Raw genomic sequence first — 21,623 nt, 5'->3', positions numbered from 1 at the left:
CACAGCTCAAGGAGTCAGCGGCACAGGCAGACAAGCAGTCAGTTTTGCTCGTACTAGGATTACAGACTACTGTCCAGTAAAATTTCAGCTGTGACAAAGTTTACTAGCACCGGAAAACTACCTGAGGCTCAAATGAAACTGGATATATTCCACAGTACAGAGACATAACAGAAAGCTTAACAACATGTGGCATTTATATAATATTTTATATGTCCAAAGCATCATTTAGGCATTACCTGCAGCTCAGGGGACTGGTCAGCCAGGCTGGAACTCTATTTAGCATTAGTTCTCATGGGATTTCTGATAATGGATTCTTCACTTTCACCAGAAATGCCACAAAAATAAATCTGTTTAGAGGGTAGCACAGCCTATATGCTTTCATTGCAACCTACAGTCTCTAAAGAATAACATACACTTTTTCAAGTTCTAAATAAAGTTTTCCTTTTAATTTGATTCCTAAACAAAAGATTGTGATAGTCCTTCTTTTATCCAAGACACTCGTCTACTTTCAGCACTATAGCCTGAAACAAAAATTCCAAGAGAGAATTAACGGCTATCATTTCTGTACACACGAGTTGTACCAGACTTTGTTGTGCTTTCAGTAACACAGATTTTTCTGTAAAATGTAAAAGTTACAGCTGGTTTGCCCACTGAGGATCTGCTCATACATAATTACATGTCTGGAACAAGAAACCTAACTTCCATTAAGTTTGTTTCCACTAACTTTCTTACCTACCAGCCACCTGAGGCTACCAGCTCAGGAGGACACCAACACACACATGCCATCAGGAAAACAAGAACAGATGAAGATGCTGGAAGATGGTTTAGGATAAACGCGTCAAGAAAGCACACAGGGACAACTTGGTCATGTATTCACAGAGCACAACTGCTAGTAAGATTACTATATGAAATATGCTAGCACAAGCTCATTTTCCTCCCACTATATGTTCCTGCAAAGCTGGTTTAATTTTATAGGATGAGAAGTTGCATGGGAGGAACAGGATAAAAGCGAGATCAATGATTGTAAGAAATTTTAATTAGCATAAAGGTTCCTCTGTGTTAGTTTACAGAATTGAAAAAACCTAACAGTGTCTGGAAGATTAATTTCTGGAGAGTCTGAGACCTGGATCTCTGTCCAAGACACACTGAAAAATGTACATACAACAATTTCTGACACAGCACGTAGAACAAAGTACTCTTTTCTAGAGACTGACAGGGTAATTTTCAAGTCACCTTTACGTCATTTCCATTAGGACTACAGAAACTCTTGTGCTTCAAATACAGTCTGTTTTCTTAGCAGTGAGTGGGGCTTATGTAATTTCTAACATAAAACAAGAATTCACTCGATGCCAAACTACAGGATCTATTCTATTAAAATACAGGATCATTCCAAATGCCCAGTCTCAGACATTTCTGAGCTCTAGCCAAGGTGTATGAAGCATGAGCACTAAAGCGATTAGTCTGCAGGAGGTGAAAATTCATGGAATTTAATGACACAGCACTGAAAAGTGACTCCAGCAGTGAGTGCTCAGGCTGAGCAAAAAAAAGCTAGAGGTCTAAAAAGTATAGAGGGATCAGGAGAAGGCTGAACCATGAGATATTCCCACATTCAGAAGATAAATGGACAGACGTTTGCATCTTCAACTACAGATGGTCTGCAACTGAACATGTGGTCATGTAAAAACCTATCACCTTTGCTTACAGAGTGGGGAACTAAGCACAAATGGAAAGAAGAGCAAGAGTGAAAAAATATTCCTGCAAATTTTCTTCCTCCATAAGGCCAAGGAAAAACAATCATAAAATTAATGTGTTCTTCATCAAACAAACAGGAGATATTATTTTCACATATGCAGCTAGAACAGGGCACAGAAGAAGGTTGAATTCTGGAAGGAGAGAAGTATACTAGTTATATTTCAGATGTTACATGGTACATAAATAAGCATTTGAAAGACTAATCTTCTTAAGAACCATCAGACAGAAATAACAAGGAAAAAATGCTCAGAAACTAGCCACTTCTCGCAGCAATAAGCTCTAATGGATTAGTTGGAACCCATGTTTTTATGCTTTTTATACCCACCCTCTTTCTTCTCCTCAGCTTTTGTGCTAAGCTGAAAATATCCAGCCATCCCATCCCTACTGTTTATGGAAGTAACAGCAGAACTGCCAGATTCCCCACCCTCCATTCTCAATTGCTTATTATCAAGAATGCAGGCCACAATATTGAAGCAGCAATGTGTATTTATATCTCTTTGGCAGAAAGACCTATTTTGAATGAATGAGCTCACACTTTTCCCAGTCTGAAATATACTGATGGCATATGATTTGTCATCTGGATTCAGTATTTCTCAATACAGAAATACCTGGCTATGAAAATCTGACCCATCAGAGAAGGAAACAGCTGGATTTACACCAATGCTATAACTATAAAACACTTTGCATAGCTAAAATTGTAAGTTCCTTTATTAATCTTAGTACAAGTTGTGCATGAAACTGTTTTGGCCTTGAAATTAGTTGAAAGATTAGGAAGAAACAGCTAGAACCTCTGGGGGAGCAGGGGCAGAAAATTAACAGAAAAGGAGTTTAGTGCATCTCCTCGGTGCACGCTTAGCAGTTGACTCCCCATTGAACCATGCCAAAGACCAGTTAGACAAAACCTCTCCACTGCAAAAGCAAAACAGCTCTGTAGCTGTGAGACCACTCCTAGCTAGAAAAAACTAAAAGTCAAATCAGAACAACTGTTCCCAAAGTGTATGAAAACAGTACAAGTTAATCCTTTGAGTGAAAGGTATTTTAAAAAACCTGGTCTGTCAATCAGCTGTGGCCAAGGTGGGGGAAGACTCCAGTGAGAGAAGCAAAGAGGGATAAGACCAACTGGTTATATCCTTACAGATGAGATCTCTCACTGTGAAATTTCCAAGATAAAGCATAGCACAGCACTTCCCTGGGGGCAGAAGGCAGTTGCTGTGACTTTATCAAGTAACTAGTTATAATTTTCATGCAAATAACAAGAATAATCAAGTGACTATCACAGCTGTGTCAGCCTGAAGAAAACAACATCTATGAGATGATCAAAGCAAATAGATGACCTCACAGAAAGCACGTTCAAGATGTTATCTGTCCTTTTGCAATTTGTTTGCTTTGGTGTGAGCTAAAAATAATTACCTCTCGGACTGCTACCTCATGGGTGAGACTGCCGCAGACTGTGCACACCAACAACCTTCCATGAGTGCACTTGTATTTACTGGTCAATATTCAAGGGGTCATGTGCATGCTTATCCACTTTTTATTTTTACTCAATCTTTGCTGGCACAGAAATGCAGGCAAAATGCATTTGCTATCCCTTAAGGCAAAGCACCAGACAAGTCTGCATGTTAAGGAATGGATGAAGTTGCTGAACAAATGAGAAAAAGAGCAAATAATCTGAAAGAGCTTTTCAGTGGGTTTTGGGGTGTTTTGTTCATTTGTTTTAAAGCAGAGGTGGTTTCTTATCTCCTCCGATTGTTGAACCTCAGGGTAGCATCACATGAAGCTGAGCTTTCAGGCACAGGCAGGTCTATTTTACTACTGTTTTAGCTAGAAAAGCTTCATCTTTCCAAACTAGTCATGGCTACATTGTTTTTCTCGCATGCATTGTTTTTAATGTGAAACTCACAGGACATGAATCATCTTTTACACCACTTAATCCCTATTAAATTTAGTTGAAATAGTGGCTTAAAAAGTTACTAGTCTACACACAGAGGGCATAATTGCATTCCTCACATCTTTCGGAAGCCAATCTAAAAACAACATGATGAATTTTATGACAGGGATACTCAGACACAGCTAATAAAAGTCTACACTTAAGGAAATAAATGCCATAAGTAACATACATTTTGCTTTCAATCTATTGCTTAAATTAAAGGTCATACACTTAACTCTTACAAACTAAATGATTTCTCTTATAATGACGTTTATACAGCATGTTACAGCATTGGGCTGGGCCTGCGATGATGCAAATCAGGAACTTCAACCGAAATCATCCTTTTTGACCAGCTACACTTGGCATAATTATTATGTTCACTGTCCGGGGGGGGAGATGTTTTCTAAACGATCCTCTTTTCTGAGAGCTAACTGGATAGCCAGTAATTCGATGTTAAAAGGTTCAGGATGCAGAGAGATGTGCCTGTAAGTTTACGCTGGGCAGCTGTCAAAAGGAGTTGCATCTGCTTTCACACTATCCGTGTGAGGACATTTGGTGCTAACGTCATTTAAGCTCTCTCCACAAAGTCTGGACAAAATATGCACAATGCTTTATATTAGAAGCTCATCTAATTCTCTTTTGAGAGAGATTTAGTTTCATTCCTTTCAAGTGGGCATTGGCCATATCAGACCAACATACCTAATAATTAAGCACCGTTAAGTAATTAAAGTTTCTGCAGTAAAAATGCAGAATTACTAGACAATCATTAGGGACCAAATACTCCCAGTACAAAAGAGAATGTGTAAAAGCCAATTTTCAGGAACAGATTGGAGCCCGTCGCAGTTTTCCATATAAAATTGGGGAGGGCAGACACTTTAAATCAAATTTTACTATTTTCTGTGAGTTTTTCACTTTTCGACCAAAAGTATTTCTCACTCAGAGTTATCTAGCAAATAAAACAGCTTGAATAATTTTCCCTCAATATTTTAATCTGTAGTATGTTTAGTTCAACTTGTCCATGTTATTTTATTTTTAATTGTTGAATTGCCTGTTATTTTATACCAGGCTTTACTATCATCTAGAGAAAGAATGCACTTTCCAAGGCTTGGTACAGCATAGCTACAAAGAAACACGGTCAGATCTATTAGTACTTCTACAATGTGAAAGAAAGCCAGGTCATACTTATTTTGCTCTACATTTCAGAGAATACTGATTGACAGGCCCTATTCTTATGAATAATAATAATATCACTGAGCCTTTCTGTGCTTGAATAATCATTGCATTTCCTCTTTAATAACACGATAGGGTTTATATGGAAGACTCAAGCATAAAGCCATAGTGACCTTCCCCACCTGAGAAGAAGCTGCTGAAAATGACAGCTGATAAAAAAACCAGAGCAACTGAGATAATGCTCCAGCCATTGCATCTCCAGACACATCAGCCCATAATAATCACAACAGTAACAACAATCTCAGACTGATGACACTCCCTCCTCTCCCTGATTCTCCCCCTTCTTTAAACAGCATTTCATCTCGCCATTTCCAACACTTGGGGAAAGAACCAATTCGCACTTTCTGCACTGGTTACGTGCTCCGAGACTCCCTGAACACAGCCCCAAACACCCTGAACACTGAATCATCTCTGATTTGGATGGAAAAGCAGATATCCATGTAAAAGTACATTTTCATCCGGATATTGACAGTGTTACAGTCGCTGCTTCCTGCCACCTCCCTAAAATTGTTGTTAATAGTCTCCTCACACAGCAGCAGCTCATGCTCTGAATGAAGCATCACTGCTTTTGCTCAGCCTCAAGTTATCTGTATGTGGCATTTTCCAGACACGTAAGCTGCAAACACATTCAGGTAAATGCCTTTTCCCCTACCCATTTTTTAGCTATGGTAACGAATAGCAAGAATTGTAAAGGCAGTTGATACTTAGGACATGAAAAAAATATTAAATCAGGAGAAAAATCTTCTTACACATGCACACATACACACGCACCCTTTCTATTTATATATAGGAAGCTGAACCATTCTCAACATAGCTTATATCTGCATGAACAGCTTTTGTACAGTGCGATACAAACACCTTGGTTTGAGTCAAGGAACAGGAAAAAAATAGTATAGCAGAAGCAAAGAGCTCCATCCATGAACCGCTACAGCTGCTGGAGAGCCCTAGCAGGCACCAAGAACAGCATTTCAAGGCAAAAACCAAAAGAATTGCCCAGCATCCTTCAACACATGTAGTTTTGCCACAGATAGCTGAATCAGTCTGTGTTTGACTTATGTGGGGACCCACTAACAAAATTCAATTTAAGTAAATCACAGAGAATAAAGCAGAGTAGTACAGCAAAGGACTTTTTGCCACATTGATCTCTTAAGATGCACCGTGGACACAACTATGACTTCATTTTCCTTTAATCTATATTCAGTTTGCCAGATTGAATTCACAGTGCCTCGACTGAAGTAACCAACGCGTGCAAGTGAAGAGCAACCTATATCCCTCCAGCTGCATACAGCTGTAAGCAGTCCTATGCTCTTAGGTTTTAAAATTACAAATTTCAGTTGAACACAGCCTGCATGAAGGGTTATGTTTTGGTGGAAGAGAAGGAGGAGCAGCTTTTTTTTTTTACATCTTAAATGGCTGACAGCTAATCATACTGCTTTCTTCATCAAAATATTATTCAAGGTGAGAATGCATGGTAATCAGAGAGACACAGCTCACCACATAGCATGTGCATTCACTTCTGGAAGTGGAGATAAAGTTAATTAAATACTCATTTAATTTGAATTAAGATGGATTCACTCTACTTGAGCTGACCAAAACCCTGAACTGAAAGGTATACCGCACAGAGTAGTAGCCTTTTATTATTTAAGCTTTCCTGAAGACACATTAATTGTGTAGTCCAGTACATACATACAGGCCTTTTTCATATCATCTGCTTTAGCTCTCAACTTCTCTGCTTTCCAGAGAGCAACGCAGGCAACTGAACAACAGGGGAATCCTGTCCTGTTCCTCAGTGGACAGGACGACTACTTAAAGAGCTCTTCAGATGCACAAGACACCCCTATATGACACCACATAGTTCACAAGTTCCATGCACGCAGGAGTGACAAAAAGACCAAAGGAAGTGATGTAGCGAAGGAGGTAAGAGGTCAAAGCAGAGAATTACAAGGCCGAGAAACACCCCTGCTCCTACTCGGTATCAGGGCAAGAGCGGAACCGATGGAGACCTAATCGCTGATCTCCTTGTGTTAAATCAATCCCTCATCCAAAACACAATGCTTTCTGCTTAACATAGCCCAGCCCTATGGACATCCAGTAAGAGAACTCTTCTGTCATCCTCCACCATTAAATCCCTCCTGCTGGCCTGTGTCCCAGCCACCTGAAGAGGGGCTGGGGGTCCTTCCACTTTTCTCTTTTTGTTGCAAGAAACCACCAGCAATTCAAAGCTTAAACTACAGATAGAGCAGGGCTCTTCCAGTAAGGTGGGCCCCAGCAAACTGCTTGGAAGGCATCTACGTATTTATAGTCAGGTTCTCCTTGGACAGATGACATTTTAATCTCAAAACCAGAAAGAAATACCACCAGGTAAAGAAAAGGGGAAGGAATCGCCATCCAGGCTAGGTGGATTTGAATGGATTGAGAGGAGATGTCTCACAGGAGCTTAGATCCAATCAGCACATGTCAGAGGGTTTTGTGGGATAGGTTTTCTGCCGCTCAGGCAGGCAGGCTTCCTTTCAGCGCCTCTGCAAACTGCTTTTTATTTCCCAGCCATCACTGCTATGAACGGTAAGTCTACTTCACAGCAAACCACTAAAAGCAATGCTGGTCAGCCAAACCACTTCCTTTTTTTCCTGCAAGAATTGCTTTGCCTACATAATCAGAAGTCAACTAGCCTCCTACTAATCAAGAAACTGGAGCTTAAAGTTAATTCTTCCTAGCTAAATTGCTGCATACAGACAGCTTTAGTCTATTTTCAGCAATCCACACACACAACTCCCTCTAAAAGTATATCTGATGTGTATCAAGAAGATTTATTTATGTGCCTAAATCAAGATGTAGACACTCAAATACATATCCCACTAAAGAAAAAAAAATATGGACCACTGAAGGCAGTTTAAGATGATGATTCTTGCAGGAGTCCCAGCTGGTGCAAGACAGACACAAGCTGATCTCTCCAGCTGAGGACCAGCCCCAGCATTCCTTTCTTTACGCACAGAAACAAACTGATAAATTTCATAACCATTAGACAGTGACCTCTAAAACTGCATTTGTGAATCTTGTGGAGCAAGGAACATTTTCCAGGCCAGTGGATTTCTGCAGGCAGCTCCAGAACTGAACTAGTATTCAAACCTCTGGTCACATCAGAAGGTCGAAATCATAAAACCTGTAGTTATAAAGAGCTCCCTCCCCTGCCAAGGTGCAGAGTTCTGTACATCCTAAAAGCAAATTAAAACAGAATAAAAAATTAAACATAACCTCTTGGAATGCAAACAGATAGAGAAGTACAGTAACGAGCTCCGACATCAAGAATACAGAAACTGGCTCAGATGGTGACTGTGGACCCTTGGAAACGTCATTCTACAGAGGGAACACAGGATGGGCCAACAACTATGATCAGAGACTGAGATTCAGGTTGGATCACTTCCCACAACACTTTCCAAACAGGGAAATGAAAGCCCAGGATTCAGATTTTCAAAGTCATCAGAATTTCAATGGCAGTCGATTTGGAAGACAAGCTGACCAAAAACCTCCTTAACACTGGCTATAATTAGAAGACATATCAGCCAATTCTAACTATGAAAAGAAACTCCACAGCTTTTGAGAATATCCTTCTTAATTCTCACAACCTTGATCCATTGATGAGATATAACTGGGAAACCAACATACAGAGACAAAGTAAAACAGAGAATAGCAGCTGCATTAGTAGCAGCAAGGATTTTTTCAGAGATCCAAAATGCTCTCTTCAACATCTCACCTTCTTTTTTATAGCTACCATGGCTGTACCTGCTCAAGCACACTGTGCATGCCTAAGGATCAAATGGTAATGAAGGACAGACAAGCCTTTTAACCAAATTGGCTTGGCACTAAGTCTGAAATTTTTGCACAGCTCATTAGTGGTGACTTTTTATGGAAATGTATGCTGAAACAAAACCAAACGCATCTAACAACTACATGTTCTGCAAATAGATTCCTTGATTGAAAAGAAATGGCTCTCTATTATACATGAAAAAAAAGGAGCAAGCAAGAAAGAAAATTAAGGTTTTAGGAAAGAACCACCACAATGAGAGTCCTTCATAACATACCCTCACACTGCTGTGCTGAGACTTCCAGGCACTGATTTTCCACACCTTTTACCTGTCCAGTCATGTACAGCAACCCGCAGGGCAGGCAAGTACATCTCAAGCACAAATAGCCCTCCATTTCCAAATGCCACGAAAGCAGAGGCAATATCAGTCTCACAAATTCTTTAGTGTTTTCTGCATTACTTCTATACACTATTCTCTAAAACAGGCAGATCAACAGAGCAGCTGTACTGTGAGGGGAGCAGCAGTGGGACCTCCTTGACAGCAAAGTGTCCCCATATTGTAGCTGAGCAAGTGTCATTTGATATTTGTTTAAATGCTTAATACTGGATCCTGTTTGCAAAGCATTAGCATTCCTGTTCTCCTGCATCTGCACTGATGGATCTCATTTGCATATGCAAATCAAATGCCAGTATGAGACACTTAATATTCCCTCAACTTCATTTAGTGCTGCAGCAACATGGGTCAATAACTCACTCCATCCTCTAGTATGTGGGGAGGGTTCTAGCTGAGTCAGCAAATGCTAATAAGCCTTGCTGCTTTCAAGTCTTAAAATCAATTAGTAGTATATTAAGGCAGACTCACTGGGAGCTCATTTAAGTAATAAAAATCTTTTGTATACCTAAAAAGAATAGGAAGGTTGACTCTTCCTTCCCCAGTTCCCCAGGGAATTGTTTTAATCTGAAGTCATAATGGGAAGCAATGCATCTGCCACAACATTTACAGAAATGGGGAGCCGCTCTGCCATTTTTGCTGGCTTCAGAGGGAAAGCAGTAAGGACACCCAGGAAAACCCCAGTCTTTAGTACAAGTTCTTCCCCTACCCTTGTTTGAACAATATTAACATACACAGACAGCAAGTGGAATTTGGAGCAGCATATCCACAGCCACCAACCCTCTGCCCTTGTATTTGTGACATTAATCCTATGCTGCAATGGCACCTCACTGCATTGACACCTGCAGAGCAGCAACTCCAGGCTGTCACAGCACTAAACATCCTACCAAGCAGCACAGGCTCTCCAGTACTAACAGCACAAGCTTCTGGGAACAAGCACCACCACGAGAAGCTGCATGATCAGCTTAGGCAAACAAATGGTCCAACAAAACCCCAGCCTGAGCCTCCCCGGCCTCATCCACCTACAGCAGATCCACTGAACCTGCCCCTCCAAAAAAACCCACATGCTCCAGGTTCACTTCCCTACCCTGATGGGTGCTCAGCACCAGCAACACTCTGGAATTAAGTGACTGCACCAAGAAGATCCACCGAAATCAGAGCAAACCCAATTTACACCAGCTGAGGGGCTGGCCCAGTACCACACTGTGCACCGCTGTCAGTCACAGGCTCACACCCAACTGACAGCAGATGAAGCACAGAAAACTGATTGAAGTGGAGCTTTTAAGGTATTTTCCCCTGACTCAGATACAGCTTCTGCAAGTCATCAGGGCCCAGAGCTTGCTGCTTTGTTAAGCCAATGCTACAAATGGCACCAGCCACACAAGTACTTGACCTTGAGCACTCATGAGAGGCTCTCATTATTCAAAGCCAAACTGCACCTCAGCTGGCAACAGAGCTAACTTCAGGTTTATGCTCCAGGAGGTATTTGCACCTGAATACTCCTCTCACCTAAAGAAAAGAAGTGCCTGTTCATAAATAAGTGCAAGTATCCCTAGCCACACTTGCCAGGGAATCTCAGTGGCCAAGCACAGCCATTTACATTTATTTCTTCATCTTCTAATCAAGATTTCTGTTTTGAGCACCTGACTACCTGATGTAGCACCAAGCTCATAAACACTGCAATGGGCAAACACCTGGCTTATTTGCTTGGTTTTACTTCAGCAAATTTATTGGACTTCATCTGCAAGTATCAGACTGAGCAGCACTTACACCAGTTCCTGCCAAGGCTGTGAAAAATAATTGAGTCACCACTGTCATGCCAATTTGCCATTCATTTCCCTTTCAAGGCTGAAAGGCCACTGATGACTGGAATATGCTTCTGACCATGAGAACAGTTTCCTCCATGGAACAAAAAGGAGTAAACAGATAACTGGAAATAAATAGCAAAATAGAGTTTACAAGCCAATTTTCTATTTCTCAGGTGGCTTTTTGCCCTTTAAAAGTTGTTTATAAAACAACTGTTCTTGTCTAAACTACTATCAAATTCTGAAGTAGTCTTTTTTTTTTTAACATCACAGCTAAGACACCAAAGGCATGTATTCACTGTCAAGCCAACACCAGTTCTTCCAGCGCTAGCACAGGCCAGTAGCAAAGGGGAGCAAGAAGCACTGGCAGGAACTCAGGCTAATTTGGGATATAAAGCCCAGTTGACTGATTTCGACCAGCCAGATACTTCACGATTTCTCTTATCAAGTTTGCATCCACCACTCCAAACATGTGACTGCACAGAACAGTTGACTGTGGCAAAATCCCTTGTTTCCAATATGCATATGGTACATTAAATGAAACAGTAGTTGCACATTGCAAACAGCTGATGACAAACAGGGACACAGCTACAGAGCTGAGATCTTGCAGAATAACTCCAAAGAGCAGCCATAAAAAAAATCTGAAACCACATGATAGGCAAACCAATTGCCAACCAAATTTTTTTACATTAGGTAGAAAACACTTAATTGGAGACAGCATCAATCCAATGCTATGCTTTAAATCTAATTATAAAACTACTTCTCTTTCAGACGCTACACTGTGTAAAACAATCCTGTCACTCAATATTATTGACAATGCTGCATTGCCTTACTGCTTATTTGGTATCTTGGTTTATCATGTAGTCCAAATACTAATACTTTGCAAACAAGAAGCAAATTAAAATGCACTGTGCTGACTGAATAGCTGCATGGTTTGGCATAGCTTTGACAGCACTCCACACACACACTCCTAAGTGCAGTGTTATGAACCCTAAAATGAGAGCGGTGAACACAGCGGTGCACAGCGTTCTCCTGCTCCTCACCTCCCCACCACGCTCCACAACAAAACCATGCCAGATGTTCCAGCACAGAGGAGCAGGAGGCAAAGCTGCTGCAGGGCTACGTTATCCTTCAGCTATTTATCATTAGACAGTGCCACTGCATCACTACCTCCCTCTCCAGCAAGACTCAAGCTTTTTCTGCTTCCTTCCAGGTTTATTGCTGCTTTACAGGCAGCAGTGACAATGAAACAGATAGCACCTAGTTTTTGTTCCTATTCTTTCTTTCAGGCATGATGTTCATTATGATCAATCATGCTTTTTTAATCCCCATGTATTAAAATGGATTGGGACATTGCAGACATAAGAATACCAACACTCAAAACAATCTGTGGAGTTCTTGCTTTGTTTCTAGAACAATCAGTTCTTTTACAGCCATTTGGAAACAGCAATGTGACTCAAAACAAGTCAACTCATCCACAAACCTGCTAAGATATAAATATTAACAATAAGATACAGTGACAATACGTATTATTAAGAAATGCATGAGGCCAGCACAGGCAATTTAGGATCTCAGCTGCTGATCTCTCTGGCTGGTTTGAATGCTCTAAGCAAGTTACTGCAGCAAAATAAACTAATATAACAATTTCGGTACATAGAATTAGATAAAAACTCCTGGGTCATCTGCTCCTGTCCTCTGCTATTTCACTGCTTCTCCATATGGTGGGCCTACATACAAAATATGGGCAATTTCTCTTTACAGCACTCCATGTAATTTGCAACAATCAGGATTTAAACTCTTCAAGAAGGTTTTTAGGTTTGCAGTTCCACAATACAAACAACAGAAGGGAAGTTTTCTAAAATTTAAATTAATTACAATTTTGAACAGATTAACTATAAAAAGAATAATATGTAACGAGCACAGAAATCTTCACATTAATATTTTTATCATCAATTCAACACAATTCATTCCATCAGCACAGTTTCAGATGGGTAGAAGTATTAGAAGTTCAGGCTGCTGCTCCTGGATAGCAGCATAAAGTGTAGCCGGGTTTCCCTGCCTGCAAACAAGAGACAGCTGAAGGATGCTGAAAGGAAGAAACCAACTCTGCATCTCTGCTGCAATCATCTGCTGTGAATGAGTTTAAAATAGTAACGAACATCTCAAAGTTACAGTGTTAAAACCTCTTGAAGACGAAGGGGCATTTTGAACCCACTGTTTCAGAGTGTTGGCACATTCAGAGAAACACCATTTTATGGCTTCCCATGCTGTTGTTCTCCATAGCTTTATCTCTACAGACTGAGGGCTACGAACTTTTTTTTTTTTAATTAAAACTTTAATTCTTGAGCACAGCTCTTCAATAATGAAAAGTAATAGAGTGGATTCAGCATGCAGCTCTGGCCATTTATACATTTAGGAATCACTTCACCAGTTACAACCACCACTGAAGCAGAACATCAAACAGTACGGTCTAATGCTGCTCCAGCCCAGAAAAAGCAGAGCACTCCGTTCACCTGAAATTCAAAAGAAATTTTAAAACAATAAAATATTGTCTACGTGGGAAGACAACATCAGTATGCTAGACTCATTTTGCATTTAGCATCTTAATAACACTCAAATTTGGTACACGCCCTTTAATATTAACAGGCACCAAGCCACTCAGATTGTGTGCCTGGAGCTAAACAAAGCATCTGCAGAAGCAAACCAGCAATGACTGTAATCACATTCCTCATCCTAATATGAATTTTCTTTATTCTTTTTAAAGGAAACATGCAATGCCATCAGATTCACTACTAACTCAGTACTATCTGCTGACTCACCAAACCTACCTCCCATCACCATCACAGGATTTCCCGGGGACATCTCCCTTCCAAGCACTGACACCAGCATGACCCAAACTCAGCTTGTGAGATACAGGGGAGGAGGGAGCCAAAGCTAAATCTTTCCCAGGTCAGGACTGATACTAGAATTAGGAGGCATTGTAAACAAAAAACAAAAAGCCACTAAAGCAAAGGACATTAAGCACAGCAGATAAGGATGAAATGACAAAAACTGCAGGAGCAGTTGACTGAATAGGAAGTAAAGAACTATGTCTATTAAAACAGAAAAGTCCTACAAAGGTGTTGCACAGCCCTTGAAAGCTTTATGCCCCACACTCAACATGCCCAATACTAAGCAGACCAAAGTAAAAGCAGCTGTTGAAGAGTCGATACACTCTGGCATCCAGCTCCATGCATTCAACTGCAAGGCCATTTTGGTTTTGAACACATAAACCATCATTCAATCAGACAAATAAAGCAACATCAAACTTGCAGAAAAAAAAGGAGCCACAGAGCAAGGCTCAGAGCTTTCATCCTTCCCACTGCCACCAGAACAAGGGCTAATCTGTACTTTGCTGCAACTCAGGATTCACATTCATTTGTCTTGGTCTGAAAAAGGAAAAAAGCATCAAGCCAGTAAATTCACCAAGAACCCCGTATGCTTCAAATTATGATTTAGGTACTGAGAGAATTGGGACCCAGCTGGATGTTTAAATGAACCCAACATGGTGTTTGCTCAGAAGGCAAATTGGCATAAAAAGCACATTCGCTTATGGCTTTAAAAATTTTAGCCTATTCACGTACTAGCCTGGCAGTTCTGAAATTTATTTACACAGATAGAGAATATGCTTTGCGCAGCCACTGGACAAGCATGAGTCACCACGTAACCACCGACCAGCCCACAGGGACAGCGTGGCCACACATCACCTCTAGCAGGCTGCTGTTTTACCACCCTTTCACTGAAGTATCTCTTGAAACCTTAGAGACTCTTTAGTCCCTGGAACAGCTTTGACCCCCCAGTGTCAACTGCAAGCAGGCAGGACTGAAATCTAAACTATTAGGAACTTTCTTGAAGCCCAGTGAATCCAATCCAAACCATCAGAGCCCAAGTTTTACTCATAGCACAAGCAGATTAGAGCCAAATTTTCAGAAACTCTTCCCAGAGTTTTATATTAAAGACTCATTTTCAAAAGACAAAGGATTTGTGCATCCAAATTCCTCCACTCTGGTCTTTGAAAAATGGGATCACTATTTCCCAATTTATCAGAGGACTTCCAAAAAATGCACATTGCCCAAGGCCTTGGGGAATCCCTATTTTTTTTATTCCCCCCCCGCCCCCAGGACAGTGTTGGTCTTTATCATGATCAGAAGCTGGTTCGGAGAGTTATCATCTGTTTTTACAAAAATCTTGAATACTCTGTTTCCAAAGACAGAGAGAACTCAAACTGATCAATTTGTCTTCCATTAATGGGGCAACTGTTACTGTAAAGTCAAATGACAGATGGGAAAATGGAGAAATGAAGCAGTTTCACAACTTGTGCACGGTGTCAATACATCCACAGAGCAGCAGAGAATCAGGAAACCTCGTTCGGGTTTAGCAAAAGGAATGGTCAAAGAGGGACAGGAACCAGTTTTTAATTGTATTTTCTAAATATGTATGCACAACTCCACAAACAACCCTCTAAAGAATGAGATATTTGTGCTTGAGAAAGAGGAGGATATTTATTATGAAGGAAAACAGCACCATTTACTTGGGGCTGTTTCCCTCTGTATTTAAACACTTCTAATTTCTTAAAATAAGCAGTGTTCTTCTAGGCATAATTGTTTCTTTTCAATCAGGCACTTAGTGTTTGCAGCTATCAAATTTGTTGCAGCTGTAATCAAACATGATGTCTTGGGAAGGAAAATCTTCACCTACTGTTAAATCCTGCTGCATTACACAGCACTGCTTGTGCAGCAACGGAGTCCAGAGTCCAAAATGCCCTGGTTCTCCCCAGGGGTTTCTAACTGAACTTCGCTTCCGGGGAAAAAAAAATTAACATTAAAATTCTAAATATTACATAGATGAGGATTCCTAAAAAAAGTATTCAACATTATCACACCCCTCTTCTTTTATATAGCACTTTCATTGTTGGAACACAAACACCATGAATGAAAATATAATCCCATTTGAGAGAGAAACTGAGGCACAGTGCAAAACTGTGACTTGAGAACATCAATATAGCAGGACAGGGACAAAGTTAAAGTGAGAATCTAACTCCTTCCTGTTCCTACAAGAAGTCCACTGGACAACACTGTCATAGCCACAGCAGGATAAGTCTCAAGTGAGAGCCCTGCGCCTTCTACAGATTTCTGCACTGTTTGAAGAATACATCTGGTTAGCGGACAATGGAAATATCAGCTATCTCCCTTGGGATATAGAAAAACCATTTTCAGTCTGCTGTGTTCCATGAACTCAGTCAGTCACTGGTCTTTTTTTCTGTGCTTCAGCTTCTCATCTTAGTGTTGCCTGTCCTCTTTTCTCCACTTGTTCTTTCGTCCGCATCCAGAGCGCAACACTCAGACAGACCTTCACCTCCAAGGTCAGTGCAACTGGCACGCTGCAGCATTCTCCTCCTCAGCCCAGTCCGGCACAGCCAGCACTTGCCCCACTCGAAACCCCTGCGCAACCCGTCCTGTCCCAGGCAGCTACCGAAACACCCCCAACCTCAGCAGAACTTGTAACACACCGTCAGAGCAGAAAGAAGTTTTATGCGAGATCCTCAGGTCCTGACTGCTTGCCTAGTGTTTGATAAACACTCAGAGAGTCGGACCTGTACAGCCTTGAAAAGCAAAGTTTCATTAAGCTCACGAGCCTCAATGTTTTATAGCATTGCTCTCTAGTCAGGTAAAGAGCAGGTTCAGGTATCTTGCCTTAAATCCCTTTCTAGCTTTCATACCCTCAGGACAAACAAGGCAGCCAAGAGGTAATGGGTTACAAATAATAACATAATTTTATTTCATATCTACATTAGTAAACTAAAGAAACCTATTATTCATCATGAACTGTTATTAGCATTATTGAAGAAGTGATGTGGAATTTATATCAATTTTCCTCTTATTGTAAAAGACTTGCCCAATTTATTTTAAATGTCAACGTACTATGTATTCATCAGGTGTGTGGCAGTGATTGTAATTAATTTCACATTGTAGTCTAGGCATATGCCTTAATATTAGCTTCACACATCTTTCAGGGGAAGCAATAAATGGAAGCATTGGTCATTTTTGGTCATTAAGTCTTCAGAAGTATTTTTCACAAGATAAGACTGTCAAGATTCACATCCTAGTAAAATTCTAGCAGATTATTTATAGCCATCTCTGCTTTGAAATCCTCCTGCAATTGAAATGAAATGCAAGACTCCACAACAGCTGGTTAGGATTTTTGAGAAGAATAATTTAGTCACAAAAAAGGAAAAAATCCCACAGTCTGAGGGTGAACACAGCTAATTGTGAAATCATGTTGAATTCAAGGGACAGTTTAACAGGAAAAAAATCCCAAACTGAAGGATGCTAAAAGCATGAAAGCAATATTTTCTAAAGCTTATGTTCTGAAATGGAGCTGCATAAGAACTGCTTACATTTAGTAAAAGGATCTCTTAAGTAAGAAGTTACCTTCAGATCAAAGTATTATATTTAAATGGAAATCAAATTTTCTCTTCTTTCAATTCAGCAAGAAAAAGCTGACAACTTTTCATTCCCAGTCATCCTGCAATGGTTGCCCCCATTTCTTTTTCCAGATCATCCACTTAACAGTTATTTGTGCTCATCTAGTCACGTCTCCTCTCTCAAACTGTGATACTGCTGTGGGTTTTCCCACGTTCACAACGCCATGCAGTAGCTCCTGAATGCTGTGTGTGCATTCGTGAATACAAGTTCATAGCAGCACGTACGACAAGGAGCCATTATGACCTTTGTTTTGCAGCTTGGAAGCTGGGAACCCAGACTACATGGACCAACATGAGATTGTGCAGAACCATCTGCGCCGCAACTGGGAACAGAAGCCAGATCTCTGAAGTGTGACCTGGTGCCTTAAACCCAGAGATGCTGCATCCCCAGCAGCATTATCCTCAGTCGCAATCGTGTCCACTCCTTGAGAGATGGCTGGGCTGGGGAGGAGAACAACAGCCTTTGTTTGCTCTCAACACTGTCTTCCACAGCAGAAGAATGAATACAACACCCCTACTATTGACTGAGCTTTGAAACAGTATTTGGCATCTAGAGAAAAATCACAACAAACAGTAAGAGATCAGAGAACATGAAGAATCAGACAATAAAAGCAGACAGAAACAAGCTGGCAACACATACCAAACTAAATGAAGAAAGCTGAGGAAGTCAGACAATGAGGAAAAGAGGATTAAGGAAGATCTAGCAGCAAGGCACAATAACATTTAACGAAGTCAGAAAACTGTGAGGTCAAGAAGGAAGCAGCACAGCACAGCAGCCCCTGAGCTGGCTATTCCTCAAATCCACTGCCACCTCTGGCACCTGCCGTACCTGGAGCTTGAAAAAAGCTTTGCAGAATTTCAGAAACTCACTCTACCTATCTGTTCTTAAAGCATTTCTAAATATTCTCATAGTGGAAACGTTTCTTTTTAACAGATTCTGCCACCACTGCACACAAGCCCTCCCTTTTTTAGCCAGTGAAATATATAGCTAAACTGCGTGTCCTGAAACAAGGAGAAATGAAGAAATATATACAGGTATGAGCAGGAGATGTCTGTGCCGTTTTCAAGAAACTGCTCGTAAGAGATCTTATCATGCAGGCATCATACTGACTAGATAAGCTAGGAAGATGTTAACTTAGATAAAAGCCAAGCTCAATTTATGTATTTCCCAGAGGGTCAGGGTAGAGCAGATGTCAGTGTAAGCACGATGTTTTTGTGTCACTTTGATGCCTCCAACTACGTACTTTCTTCCTGTCCTCCTTTAAAAAGTTCCCGAGATCTTTTGTTCCAGTTTTAAAATTCTGTTTCTTTTGGTGCATTTCCCAGCGATTGCTTAAAGGGAGGAGAATAATGAACATGCTTTGATAGCAGATCATAAAGGAGCCATTTACTGCAAGGACTCTGATGCATTGTTCTGTCTTTAAACATGAATTATCGAATCACAGGCTATTCACCGAGTCATAGATTACCACTGAACTGAAACAGCATTACAGCAGCAGCACGTCCCTTTGATCAAAAAACACACTTATCTCCTCCTTTAGTCTTAGTTAACAACAATCCAAACAGCAAGCAAGTAGCTTGTTTTGAGGCAGGCTCAGAGCAGCACATTTAGCAAGCCTGCCCCTCTCCCTCTCAAAATGAAGGTTTCATTTACACCAATGCTCCGTGTCACTCAGTGGCTCAGCTTAAGTTTTAAGCACATTTCTTTTTTTCCCCTGGAGATGCCCCCAGTTACCTGCTTTAAAGCCTCCTAATCACCAGTCAAATAAACTTCAGATAATTTAAAATCTACGTGACTAAAAGGCAGCCCTGGAACAAGTCTTTGTACAAGATTACCTGCTGCATCAAGGTAATAAGAAAAACATTAAGAAGCATGCAAGTAGCTAACTAAATGCCAAAAAAATGAACTCAATGTCAAGAAGTACAAAAACAGCTACGCATCCTCTACCATACAATTTGGGAGCAAGGTACTGTCATGTCTACTAGACACAGTGATTGACATATGTTCTAGCAGAGATTCTGCAAACGGGCAACGGGATCTGCCTTTCCTCACCACACTGCTGTGCTCACCTGTCCCGACAGCCGCCACACACCACCAGCATCCCCAGCAGGCACTTACCCTGTCAATAAACAGAGCATGGTCTCCGACCGAGATGAACTTCAACACCATTGCCTAGCCATACCGAACACCTGCTAACACACCGATCACTTCAAGACTAATAAAAACATCTAGTGCCACTGCTGCCTCAAGGCAGAGCAAAGGTTTTAATCAAAAATTAGAGGGCATTTAAACAGAGTCCTCCTGAACCTGAACAAGCGTCAAGTGCAGAAAACATTGAGAGACTACAACATCATCTCAATGAAGGCATCTGTTTGGTTTAATGTATTGGGTAATTGTCAGGTAAGACTCATTACCAAAAATTGTCATTAAGGCTGAGAACTTCTAAGGACTCCGAAGAAAAACATTTACAGGGATAGAAACAACATTCTAGGTTCAATAATAAACATAAATGTATCTCAAATTTTAACATGCTTAATTTGTCATTTACCCAGCAGTACCAGCTCATATTGCAATCGTGACCTGCCTTCTACTATAAACAGTTCTTCCATATACCTGATGACTTCTACCATCCAAGATTTTCTGAAGCTACCAAGCCTTCACATACAATCCTTCACCTCCACAACCACCAAACACCGCACATTATTTATGACAAGAGACACAGGCGGTGAATTTAAACACTTGGGGAAGAAGGTGCAGGGAAAAGAAAAACAACAAATAAGTGAAGAAAATGTAACGGAAAAAAATGCACTAATGTCCGAGCATCCTATACACTGCTCTGCAGTACCCACTGTCTCAACTGTAAATCCCAGTGGCTACATGGGGCACTGCGCTTGCCGTAACCCTGCAGATTCCACTGTCAAACCCCACATTACCCTTCCTTCTCAGTCATTCTAGCTTTGCTGTTAGAGTGAGCTTTTAAAGACATTTTGAGCACAGATGCTGAGAGGAAAAAACACATTACACTTGGAAGGAATCAGCAATTTGAATTCTGAAAAAATGGATCAAATTATGCAAGAACCAGGCACTCCCGTCTTGGATTAAGTGTCTGCATATGTATATATCCTGGTATAAACTCTGCACCTTAGTTTCACATCCTACCATAAGCCAAATGCGGATACAATTCGAGACAATTACTGAACTGGGCAGACTTACCTTCATAGTTTGCCTGGAAGCCTTGAGCACTGACCGCATAATCACTCACAAGCCACAAGGACAGCACAACCCCTGTACTCACAATAGGAGAAGGCAGCTGGAAACCCGTTAACCTGGAAAAGATCAATAGGAAGGTTACACTCACCATTTCTGCCCTTGACCTGCTAGTAAATCGAGAGCGGGGCAGCTGCCACTTTGGCCAATACACCACAGCCAGAAGTAGGGAGCTTCAGAGCTAAAGAAAACAGACTGGTGCAGCTTGAATTTAATAGCTGTTCAGCAAATGCTGGGCAAACTCATCCTGGGCTTTTAACACCTTCTGGCTTACCAGAATAGCTACTAATGTATTTCTTCATTGACTATATTTTAAGCCAGTATCTGCTTCACACCTTGTTCACTAACATCATCTGCTCTGCAGCGCCCTGCTAACCCCAGCTCTGATCTCGGAGCAGTCACTGAGCCCTTCAGAATAACTTTCCCCATCTATAAAAACAGGAGCAATATTTAAGGTTGCTGAGTGAGCCCAAGACATTATTCAATAATGCTTATAACACATTTTGAGAACCTTGGAGTGAAAACATTAGATAAGGGTGTGAAGCATTATACAAACTGCATTAAATTGAACTCAATCTAAAATAGCAGAAGACAGCAGGCAAGAAAGCGTTGTTACCAATTAAAGCCCATCAGGGTGGCTATTCAGAGTATTTGTTCTGTAGTTTTACAGTGGATAAGTTTTGAAGTTTCTAGGAACCCTAGAAACCCCCACCCAACTGCACCTGCAAGAACAATCCCAAGGATAGCACTTTTCATCCTACATACTAATATATAATATGTACCACAGTGAAGATTGTGATGGTTAACACCTCTTTACTCACTGAGGAAATCAAAGCCCACAGACACGAAATTGTTTGCACAAGATGATCTAGTAGATGTACCGTAGGAACTGCCTAGAATACAGACACGCCGACAAGTCAGAGTA

At 40.9% G+C, this 21,623-nt stretch overlaps 1 protein-coding gene across 1 annotated transcript in view; it reads right to left on the bottom strand.

Annotated features, from left to right (window-relative positions):
• The window catches only part of CSMD2 (CUB and Sushi multiple domains 2), a 309,987-nt gene that overhangs the window by 242,921 nt on the left and 45,443 nt on the right, over window positions 1-21,623 (bottom strand). The window contains exon 3 of the mRNA XM_076357104.1: window positions 20,645-20,757. Within this exon, the coding sequence (XP_076213219.1) occupies window positions 20,645-20,757 (113 nt within the window). The remainder of the gene's footprint in view (window positions 1-20,644; window positions 20,758-21,623) is intronic.

The sequence above is a fragment of the Aptenodytes patagonicus genome, chromosome 21 (assembly GCF_965638725.1).
Source record: "Aptenodytes patagonicus chromosome 21, bAptPat1.pri.cur, whole genome shotgun sequence".
NCBI lineage: Eukaryota > Metazoa > Chordata > Aves > Sphenisciformes > Spheniscidae > Aptenodytes > Aptenodytes patagonicus.
This window is presented reverse-complemented; position numbering and strand designations above follow the sequence as displayed.